Source organism: Etheostoma cragini, chromosome 23 (genome assembly GCF_013103735.1).
Source record: "Etheostoma cragini isolate CJK2018 chromosome 23, CSU_Ecrag_1.0, whole genome shotgun sequence".
In the NCBI taxonomy this organism is placed as follows: Eukaryota; Metazoa; Chordata; class Actinopteri; order Perciformes; family Percidae; genus Etheostoma; species Etheostoma cragini.
Genome location: NC_048429.1, coordinates 15,467,921 through 15,480,100, shown reverse-complemented (window position 1 = coordinate 15,480,100; position 12,180 = coordinate 15,467,921). Strand labels below are relative to the sequence as shown.

General features: G+C 40.4%; 1 protein-coding gene across 2 annotated transcripts in view; it reads right to left on the bottom strand.

Annotated features, from left to right (window-relative positions):
- The window catches only part of arid2 (AT rich interactive domain 2 (ARID, RFX-like)), a 49,315-nt gene that overhangs the window by 20,719 nt on the left and 16,416 nt on the right, over positions 1-12,180 (bottom strand). For both annotated transcript variants that reach the window (XM_034863341.1, XM_034863340.1), the window contains 3 exons: positions 9,054-9,187; positions 3,417-3,635; positions 2,518-2,585 (listed from right to left, as the gene is read on the bottom strand). In XM_034863341.1, the coding sequence (XP_034719232.1) occupies positions 2,518-2,585; positions 3,417-3,635; positions 9,054-9,187 (421 nt within the window). The remainder of the gene's footprint in view (positions 1-2,517; positions 2,586-3,416; positions 3,636-9,053; positions 9,188-12,180) is intronic.

Below are 12,180 nucleotides of genomic sequence, written 5' to 3'. Positions count from 1 at the left end.
GGGGTGTGTGCGCAGCCTACAGTCATGCCCTCTCATTTATTGTTTTAGACTGCGTACGTGTGCATTTAGAGAAAATAGGAAAACGTGGTTAAGGTCCTGTTCGTTTAAGAAAATAGAAGCAGATAAATGGAAAATGTAATTGGATGAATTAATCCAATGGGATTGCTTGTTAGCTGCACGTAGGAGAGTTACCCCAATTTGACCATAGATGCACGTAGGATTCAAGAGTTTTGCAGTTTACTTTAGGCTAGTGCAGAGTGGGCAGAGTTTTACCATGAAACTAACAGCTGTTTCTGCATGAACAATGTGCCCTGAGACGGTGAACATCAGCTAGCTTCAGGGTGAGTAGAGAGGGATCTTGGATTCTGTGGTTTAGTTAGCAGCAAGTAAACGCATTATTATTGATATGTGATATTGTTGGAGTCTTTCTTTATTCAGTCTATGGTCGGAGTGCTAGCTTGTGGAGTTTGTCATAAGTGTGCTTCCAACGTATTCATTTGCTAGACCTCTCACTAGGTTGGATCATTTGGTATCTAGCTTGGTGTTGTGTCTCACTTTCAAGTAATGCCCAGTGTGTCAGTCAGTTTTGTTGAACGCTATAAAGCCTATACGTTGTTTTGTTTTTTTTGTAAGTGAATATGTTTGTGTTTTGTGTATGTGAAAACAACGTTACATCCAGCCCTTTGCCTAGTAGACTTCATAGTATGCTGCATTACAGGTAAACATAGCTACCTCTGTCCTGTTCCTGTCGTAAGCGTTTCAGCGCCCTGACTCTGCACCAGGTAGCATCGGGGGCGTTACTTGCCGGTGGTCTATCGGTCTGCCCTGTACTGGAGCCTGAAGGCCTCAGGTTTCAGTCTGTTGGACTTAACCCTCACCAGTGACGCTGTCGTATCAAAAGCACAGCTCTCTAAATTGTCTGTAGCTTGAAAATGCTACAGACTCAAAATCCAGGGGCTGTCGTGGCGCTAGGCAGTTTTAAAGGCAGCTAGCCATGAGTTGAGGACCGGTTTCCTTGTGAAAGGTAGCTTGTGTCGTAACCCCAGCTACCTTAGCCCTATACAGTTCATTACTGCAGCCAGGGGCAATACAGTATGTCCTACCACCCCCCCCCCCCCCCCCCCCCCCCCCCCCCCCACAGAATTCTTGGTTTTCGTTTCCTCAGCCATGTCCACTAGCCTCAGACTCTTTGTATGCTGTTGCTATGGCTGCACTGGTAGTGCTAGTTAGCCACGGAGTAGCTTTCCATGCCAGTGAAGTAGTGGAATTCCAACATGGTGGCGCCCATGTAACAACAACACTTTTAACTTACCCTTTTAAGTTAAGTTACCTTACCCTTTTATCAAATTTACCCATTTTAATAATTGTAACAATGTGAAGAAATAAGATACATCTGTTATACCACCATTATTGAAATTCCAGTTGAGTTAATCTTTCAAGAAACGCATACAAAAAGCCAGAGCGAGCTTTTTCTCCCCTATCGCAGAATAGATACGCGGTGTACGGAGCCCTTACTCCAGCGCTGAGGAGATAGGTCTAGGCCTAGCAGTGAAAGACTACCCACAATGCAACTCAATCGCCAATAGTCTGGTCCAAGATCCAGGTGTGTAACGCTAGTTGCGGCTAATGTAGCTCGAACAGAGATGAAGAGCAGGCTACAGAGGTCTGGTAAGCTGTAAACTGAATTTAATGTTCCCCTTTAATCTGGCCCTAGTGTCACTATATGGTCAACAATTCGTTGGGAACTTTGTGTATGAAAACATTTTTACCCATAATAATGAAAACTTGCACTATGCTGTTGAGACCTTCCCCCTAACACAGATCAACGCCTTTTGAATTGAAACGTCACTGAGAAAGATATTGGACTATTGGCTTCCGACCGTGAACTCTGACTTAAAAATGCACTTGGACGATAAATTAAACACTGCAGTGCATCACTTGGGTCATGACAGAACTCTTACACAGGCCTCTCAAATTCAGAGAAAACTACTCTTTAAAAGTTCCTGTTTGCGAGTAACTGCTGTAAAGAGTAAAACGGATGCTCTGTGGCTTCTGTACACATATTTAATATATCCATATTATTTCAATATAGGGCTAGGCAATATAGAGAAACTCAAATATCCTGATATTCTTGACCAAATACCTCAATGTCGATATTGTGTGGTTGACTATTGGTGCTTTAACAAAATGTCCTTTACACAATGCGATTTTTGAGAAATATTCTCCTGAAATGATTTAATGACTTAGTGGGTAAAGGTAAATAATAGAAGAGCTAGAACAGTTGGGTGAGTTCAGAAAATGACATAACTTTACTGTAATGCAGTCTGTAAAACCAGGTAAAAGACAACATTTAACATTTTCCGATATATCCAAAATCTAGGGCGAAATCTAGTCTCAAATCGCGATATCAACACACACACACACACACACACACACACACACACAGCTTTTAATATAAATCAGTCTTAATATTAATATATGCATAATACACACACGTTATATAGTTTACTACTTTACCCTGATAAAGTCCCGGGAGGTGTGTTCCTTCCAGTCCGTCCCGAATACCCCGGAGAAGCTCCCTAGCGCTGCGAAGGCACAGAGGGAGGGTCAGAGTACAGCATCAGAGTTCAGTTCAGTGTTATTCGTCTCTATGCCCTGTTCTACAATTCCCCCTTGATAAGTTATATTTAGGAGGTGCTAAGAACAGAGGCCCTCTGATCCAAGAACAAAGAGAGGTTAGAAAGAAAGCTGCACATGGGGACAGTATTTGCAGAGTACTACTAATATATTGTACAATGTGACATTATTAATGTAGCCATAACATTTCACTTGGATTGTACCTCATATGATTCAATGTGACAAATACCATTGATTGATAATACGGTTTTGTGTGGCTGCACAATTCAAATGAAATTCCAAAATAAAGTTTATAGGATTCTTTGTATTACAAGGGATTAGAGTGAGGATGTCCCGCCAATCCAAATGTTTTAAATATGTAATATCCACCCATGTCCAATCGAATACTTATTTTTTCGAATACTTATATTTTTATTTACCTAGATAGTAAAGCTACAGTGTCTTGTTTACAAACTCAAAGTAGTAAACAAAGTAACTGAAAGATGTCTTCGGCTTAATACATTTATTTTAATGCAGCTAGCTATTTGGAAAACTTACATATAAAATCCTACTCTAGTTAGAATGGTTTGGAATTTTCTGACTTATTTGATCGGGGTAAGGTGATGTGAGGTGATCCCCATATCGTCATCGATCCAAACGGGACAGCCTAGTTCTAGTTAAATCACTTTGGACATCTTAAACAAAACTACCTTGATATGGATATGTTTATTACAATGTGTGCAATAGATGAAGTGAGAGACTACTTCTAAGTGAGGTGATGAGTGAGGTTTGCAACTTACAGTCATCGAAGACGCCGGCGTGCGCCAGCAGCAATGTGACCAGTTTGGGGTCCTTGTCCAGCTGCATGGCGTGCTTGCTCTCGTTGGAAAGCAGCGTGCAAACGTTAACAGCAAAGTCCACTTCGTTGGGTAGCCCCGAAAGGAGAGACAGCACCAGTTTGTTGTAGTCACACGGCGGGACGAAATCCGAAGACAGTCCATAGCTTTGGCGGAGATAGTCTGAAAGAGAGAACGCAGCATACCTTATGGTTATTATACATATTCCATGATTAAATCTGGCATTTAAATGTTAGTAGGGAGAGAGAGAGAGAGAGAGAGAGAGAGAGAGAGAGAGAGAGAGAGAGATGTTGTAGGCTTACTACAGGTCTCTATATAAAACAGGGAACGTTTAAAAAAAAAAAAAAAAAAAAGGACGGACACGGACACACACACGGACAGACACACCGGCACAGTGACAACATAAATGGCTGCAGTGTAATTGTTACAATCTTTTTAGATAAAACAGATCTTGACAAAGTTTCCTTTTGGGGACGTCATTTGAAATTGGAAAAAATTAGAAGTTGGAAAAAAGGTTATCGATAGCAATATATCGCAGAATTTTGCAATGTTTAAAATAGCAATGATATAGTATTGTGGCATAAGTATTGTGATGATATCGTATCGGTAGGCATCTGGTGGTTCCCACTCCTACTTTATATGATAAAAATCCAGGGACACAGGTTTCCCCAACTCCCATTAGCCGCGTGAGAGATGATGTGTGACGAACAGAAAAATTGCATGTATTGAAGCAAAAAATGCATAATGTATGCTGTAATAGCCGTGGGATCAACAAATGTGGTTTTAACGAGTTTAAATAGGGGCATGTTGTCCTTAATGAGTGTCTGTATTTTGATGAGGCTGTTTAGTATAGACTTAATTAAAGAACTTCCAATGGTCTGGATAGGTGACAGTTCATTCCCAGTATGTGCGTTGCTGCTGTCTAGCTGCGTTTTCTTCGGGACCTTCAGGAGACAACAACTCCTCCTGGATCTTTAAGCTAGCAATCTACACGCTGAAAATACCAGCTTTTAAAGAAATCTGGATGGTGCAACAAGGCAGGCCAGCTTGGTTCTTTCAAGGAATGATTGTTAAGATTATTACAAATAATATGTTTACGGCATTTACTCTCTTGCTGGGACATTTCGGGACCGATTGCCGTGATTGCTGTGGACGAAGTACACACGGAGATACACTCGTAAAAGCAAAATACCTTTAACCAAGTATCTAGCTAATTTAAACAGTTCACGTTACTGTATTGTGTGAACAGCTAACTTCATTTAATATTGGATGTGGCATGTTCATTCACGAGGTGCAAATGTTTCACCTTAACAAGTTCCTTCCTGAGACTATTTAGCAGAGCCACTGTCTCTGTGTCAATTGTGATTGGTTTAAATAAATTCAGACAACCCCCCGGGTTTTTTAAACTCGTATTTTAGCATGTATCTGTGGTGTAGCCAGACCTTACTCCAGATCACTGTGGAGATAGAGCTGGCAATGTAAGATTAAACTTCCACACAAAAAAAAATATATTGCATAAATATGTGCCATATGCATTAAAAAAAAAAAAAAAAGCAAAGATATGTCCTTTTGTCTGTGATGCCAAGAGGCACAATAACTGTCTTGAATACTGTATTTATAGCACAAAACACATGACAATACCGCCCACCAAAGCAGGGTAAACAAAAATGACTTTAAAGCATACAGTAAAGACGATAAATATAAACCACCATCGAGGCATCGGAGCGTAACACACTTGGTTCTGAAAGGGGATACGGAGGAGAAATGGAGCAAGACAAGACAAACACTTGCACGCTGTAGAGGATTTTATAAGTAATCCTTGCTTCATGCGAGTATAGCAATAGAGCTGCAGAGTAAAAGCCTCTGGCTGCCCTACTCTGTGCCCTCAGTGCCACTTCCTCTGCACACCTTCAGCCAGTTAATCCCAGATTTATTCTTTCCTTTAACTGAGTTTAAGCAAACCAAATGGGGGCATTCAGCGGTTCAAGGAAAGCTGTCTTCAAATTAGTTTGATGAGCTGTGTCTTGTGTGTTTAATTGTGTTTGTCTTTGACTCAGTCAACCTCAACGTTCAGCTTTTCATAATTAAAAAGTCAACTAATCCTAAACCGTGGATATCGCCACGATATGTGAGGAGTCATGACTCGACCGTTACTGAACAGCTCTAAATGACAGATGATCCAGTCTGTCAAAGGGCAATCATTGTCAAGTGTCCTCCCTTCCCTATGGCTTGATTTTCTGCCATTAATCATTTGTGTGCATAGGTGTCATTTTTCCATAAAGTGGATATTTCAATTTGGTGCAGGAGCTTTGTAGACGGCTGCCTCTGGAAACCAATCACAAAGCAGAGAGGAACCCTGCTGGGTGAATTTCATTTCCATCCTGAAAAGGTTGGTGCATGCGAATGGGATTCAGCCGAGTTGCTATTACAGCAGTGGCCGCTTCATTCGAAAAAAGAAAAAAAAAACCTGCCCGTGTCTGCTGTTGCCCCGACACCTGCGGCGAGCCGGCACTGTACAGAGGCGCAGAGTGCTGATGTACAACATCGCATTTGACAGAGAGGGCTTTATGAGCGGAGTGGGGATCACGTCACAGGCCTACGACCAATACATGATACGAAGCAGGGAAGACCAAAGCTCAGTGAGACAGATTTACAGACCAACTGTCAAATAATTAATCATCATCATCATTGTACCTGCCAAGCCAACGTAGCATGATTTCAGCCTGGCTGTCCTACTACATTCCAGATGCATTCAAACACAGAGCCCAGAGTACAGACAGAGTTCAGTTATGAAAGGTCTTTAATAGAGCTAGACCAATCAGCCAGGCAGATATCTTAGCCAATAGTAGCATACTGCAGATGTATCAATCGCATCATTTTGGACCATTATTATTATTATTATTAACATATGTGTCTACAATGTTGAAAAAGGTAGGGCAGATGAATAAGTAAAACTCAAAAACTTAAAGACAAAACTTGCTAGAGAAGACCACTCGGGACCAACTACAATAATTAGATCTAAGTTACATTCATCTGGCTTCGGTGGTTCCCAAAGTGGCTTGGGTGTGGTGTTTAAGCCTCATAATGGTAGGGAATCCCCTGCGTTGTATGTGTCAGCTGGGGTGAAAACGTAGGACTGTAAAAAAGGAAACGTCTAACTAGGTTTCAGGTCATTCGTTAACTTTTGGTCCCTACAAACACCTGAGGGAAATATCTTTAGCTGCTATATACTCCAATTAAAGCCAAGTGATTAGTGGATTAATCCATTAAATGATCAACAGAAAATTACTCAGCAACTAGTCCGATAAATCATTAATTTGTCATTTTTAAATCAAAATTCTCCAAACATCCCCCGTTTCCAGCGTTCCATGCGGGAGGATTTGATGCTTTTCTTAGTTATTTCTATTTATTATTAAATAAAACTAGCTATTATCATTGGGAGTCTGAGTATTTTTGGATACTTTCTACAACTTTTAATCATTTAGTCAGTAAAATAAAGTTGAATATAGCCGCATTCTTTTCATTAAACTCAAATTCCTAAAGTAATGGTTTCAGCCACAGTATGACAATGTGTGTGTTCACCTGGGCTTGTCTGCAAAAATTCAAAACTCAAAAGAATAATGAAAAAAAAAAAAGAACAAAAAAAAGGTACACTCCAGCAAACCCCACAAGTGAAGCATTACAGTGAAGCACCATTGCTCAAAACCAGCCTCAAACCTACAGGAACAAAAAGAGTTGCACCGTCACCTGGAGGGGAGAGAACCACTGTGTTCTTAGATGTCCGACTTTTTTTTCTTTCTTTTTTTTTTAAACGTAGAAGCCACAACAAAGTTACCGCTGTTTGTGTGTCTTTTCTCACCCAGGTCATGATTTGGAGCCACTCAGCAGGCAGAGAGCTGATTGTTAGGGGAAAGAGGGCGAGACTTAATGGCTCATTCAGACCAAAGAAAGTGATCCGGAGATTCATGGCAGGGTTGTGCGGAGATCAGTGTCACTTCAAATGTGTGTTTTGCTATTTAGTTGCTGACAGTTTAGTGATGACGCAGTTATTTGGGCTAGTTTGAACTGTTTTAATGGGATTGAATGGGAATGCTTTTAGACCTTTTATTACAGAAAGTGTATAAAACCTATGACCAAAATAGTCATGCATTTAGTTTTTCTATTACTTATGGATTAAACTTTTACCTTTTTGCTGGGACCTCTTGGAAGAGGTTCAAGGACCCCTGGGTTTCCCTGGACCCCACTTAGGGATCCATTGGTCTAGCTTTAAGTGGTTTAAGGAAAAGTCGGACCACTCTCGTGTCTATAGAGGAAGTTTAAAGCTTAAGCTGTTACCTTAGCTCTGTCCAAAGGTACCAAAGCCATTTGACTTTTGGGTTGGTCGGAGCGAGAGGGAGAGATGATGATGTGTTGTCATACGAGCAGCGATGTGTGCTCACAACAGCATATGGATCTGAAAATTATCATTCCTAATCGTGTGCATAATTTGAAATTGCAGGCTTCTAAAAAGCGTTTTTGGGGGTTGGAGCCCTTTCTCACCGGAAGCGAACCAAACTCTAGTTCACTTGGAAGCAAACCGAGATTCCCGTTTTCAAGCGGACCAGAGTTTGTTTGTTTCCGCCAGCGTTTGGATGAGCTTTCACGCCAACTTAAAGAGGTAGGTGTGAAAGCGTCCTTAGGAAGGTTACTGATTGACACGTTGTCTTTCAGGAGTTTGATCCGTGGAAAAATTCAATGGCATTTTTCCATTAATGGTACCTGCTCGCCTTGGCCGCGATGCCCCCTTCCTCCTTTTTCCATTGTAGATTGGCACCGCCTCATGAGGCCACACACACCCCCACACCCACACACACACACACACACACACACACACACACACAGTGCTGCTTTTGATTCTCAGCATTTGGCTGTTGCCGCAGCCAGAAGACACATTTAGTTTCAAAAGATGGAGGCAGCAAAAAAAAGCTATACTATTTAGTTCAGGGGGTGTTCAGGACCCCCGTCCATTTAGCAGGTACCAGGGACTCCTTTTGTAATTGGAAAACCAAAAAAGGCGAGTAGAGTTGAGGTGAGTCGAGGAGATACCATGCAGTGGAGAAAAGTTATAAGTGGTAAAATGACAATCAAACATTGTATGGGCACAATTTCCTACCTCATCATATTCTTGTGAAATAAATTCAACCCACTAGAAAAATCCTTGAAACAAACAAACAAACAACCATTGTTAATGCGCATTTCTATGCATATGGTTGACCTGTGGGCTGACCCGTTTTCCATCACACACACACGCGCACACACACACACACACGCACACACACAGCAAAGTGATAGTCTGCTGTAATTGCGTCTGTGTGAGGATTGAGTGTTTGAGTTGGCCGAGAGAAGCAGACAGAGGCGGAGAGGAGGGGCTGCAGACAGAAGTGAGACAGTAAACTTATGCAAATAGAAGCTGAATCCATGTACCGGATATGGAGAAAAGAAACAAAAGCGTGAACTCTTGAACACAGAAAGAATAAGAACGCCTCTGAAGCTTCTGAATACTAAGTATGATGCACACAAGGAGAAGAGCCACTGCCTTACCTGATACAATGTGCTGCTGGTAGTTATAGGAGCAGGGAATTGCACCGATTGGAAGGGAGGCTTTGGGATTCCCCGGCTGCGCTTCTTCATCATCCTCGCCAAAGTGGTGCACTTTCTCATACTTCTCCAAGTATCTGTGGAGGGAGGAAAAAATACAATGAGCCAAGACTTGCTTGGTGTAAAATTTACTGTGAATTGGTGCTTTTGACTTGCCCCCAGACTTGAATGACTTGAGATTAGCAGTTTTTATTTATGCATTAGCACATTTCCCTGTGAGCACAGAAGCCTTGAAGTCGATGTAGCGTTCTCTGTGATACAGAGTACAAACTCCTAACAACGCTCTGACGGTGTTTTTTAAAAACGTAAGTGTAACGGCTTCTTCCAACTAAACACAAAAAAATCTACACTAAAAATGTCCCCCATTTAAGTGAAACCGTTTACTCAGAGACAGACTCTTTCACTAGGTCAGCAGCATGAAACAAACAATACCGGTAATACAGGTTGGTTATAGCTAAGAATTGCTAAAAATTAATTTAAAACAAATGCGGATAAATATAGTATGACTCATACCTGGAAGGATTACCGTGTATCATAAAAGAGACAACAAAGGTGTGCATTTGCTTCCCTTCCCTTCCTTGCCACCCCCACAAGGAATTCTAAGTAATAACACTGTGGGTGCATAAACATGATACAAGCCTTCTATGATTGCACACCACCCTCACCCCTCCAACACACAGTTGCTATTAGCCAAGGAGGATTTACATTAAAAAAAAAAACGCCATGGAGGACTCTAAAAATGATCCTCACTCGAGTTTCTGTGCGGGGAAGTTGCCGGACGCCACAATCTTCTAAACATAGCCACATTGAGAAATACAGAGAGAGTTGTGTAGGGCTGAAAGTCTTAATGAGCTTTGTGGAAACTCATTTGGCAATGGCTTAAATGTAAAACGCATTCATTAATATAAAAAGGTTACGCACTAAAGCTTTAAATAGAAATGTTTATTTGAATTGTGTACCATGCTCAGAAATCTCTCAAGAAAACAAGTCAATTATAAAGAATGTTGTAATTATTCTTTCTGGAAAATCCAGCATCAATATGCAAAACTCTGTAATTTTAAAATAATGTATTAACCCTTGTGTTGTCTTCATGTCAAAATTGAAAAGCAACACTTGACGCTTTTTGATGATTCTTTCTCTCTTGTTTTTGTCCCTTTTTTTCCCAACACTCGACGCTTTTTTCATTGTTTGTCACTTTTTGACGTTTTAAACACTATGTGACACTAACTTATTAACTTCGGTTTTACAGTTATTTTGGGAATTTATGGTCAATAAACCTCATTTACAGGAAATACCTAATGTTTGAGTTGGAAAAGCTGAAATTAGGAATTATTTAGACTAAAAATTAAAAGAATGGGTGTTGATGGATAATCAGACTGGACTATGTCAACTTTTACTCAATATTATTGCAAAACCACTTCAATTTGATTTTTCAAATGGTATAAAATTAAATAAGACACCCCAAAATGAATGAAAGTAGAGATTTGTACTTCTCAAAGACCGTGTGGAATCAATCATGTTATTTTGGGTAATTAAAAAGAACACTGAATTTGGGAAAACGGATCAATTTGACACGAGGACAACATGAAATAAAACTTGTTACAGTACAAAAAAGTAGCTACAATAGAGTCAGAGAACATAACGTTAGACAAATAGGTTTACCTATTCAGAGATATTACATAATTATTTAGATCAGTTCATGTTTTTAATCTAACTTCACCCTTCTTACTCCAAGTGAAATGTTACAGTATGGCAACATCTTTATATTTACAAAGCTGGATAAAAGCCATACAGTGAATCAGCTGTGTCATACAACTAACATGTAAAAGATGACATGTTCCAACCAGGTTTAGAGGAGAAACAACCTGCTGTTGAGGCCAGACAGTGGCACAGCTTTCAGATATTTTCAATAGCGGGGGAACTGGATCAGCTTTTCTTTACAGAGTTATATCACAAAGGCTGTACACCTGAGCCGGACACATTGTCAAGGGGACAACAGGCCACCATTTCTTAAAGAATTTCTTGGCCTATCAGCTGAAAGAATTCAACGGATTCCACCGTGACCCAGTCAAACTAGATTCTACAAACCGATGAATGAGTGTGTGCAACGTGAGCAGTGTAAGCAACTATGCTGAGAGACAAACAGCACCTCCTATAGACACCCAAACATCCTCAGAGAATTGGAGGGAAAATACTTCACAGTAGCTATGGTACAGTCAGCAAGACGTTCTCTTGATTTGATTTTTTTTCCAATCTCTTCGGTTTGCATCTAAATGCTTGTTGCTGTGGTGTTCCTGTACATCTCAGAAAGAGACACGGTTAAATCAAGATAAGACTTGAATGTGGGGGAAAAAAATAAATAAATAAATAAAACGGCCCGACATTAATTGGAATTATGAGTCTGAGCCCCACGTAAACCAGTAAAAAAAATGTAATACTGTTACAACGGACGTTTAACTACAATTCAGAGTTGTTTTAACTACAGAAATCTGTTGAGAATTAATGAATAATGCAACAAGAACAAAGCATGTAAACTGCGTTGCTGATTTATACAGAGTAGAACGAATTGCAAATGGATTCAAATAAAGAAACGTAAAAAATAAACCTCGACCCGATATGCCGGGGACGTGGTAGAGTGCGCTCAGGTGGATAAACTATGCAACACCAACGCTCATAACATGTCTGTTTTTATTTTTTAAATATTCATTGATCAGAATAATTTGTCATTTTACATGATTCTGACAAATTAATGTCTATTTTTTATAACACGGCCATTATAAAAAGGCCATTATAAAATGGCAATACCCGATGTATATTGGCCAGCCGATATATCGGTCAGGCTTTAAATAATACTGTCCTTCGCCAGTCTGCACGCATGACACGCTGGCCGCACTACAGGTGAAATTGGAGAAGCATAGCTTTCTCCTCATCCAATTATGGTAATGAAGTAATGATTTAAAAAAAAAAAATGCTTGATCAAGGGCCTGACCCGAGGATAGCGGCGCAAAATATTTGCCCGGCCCATGGGCCTCGTGAAAGGCGTTGCATTTATTGACCTTAAACAGTTAAA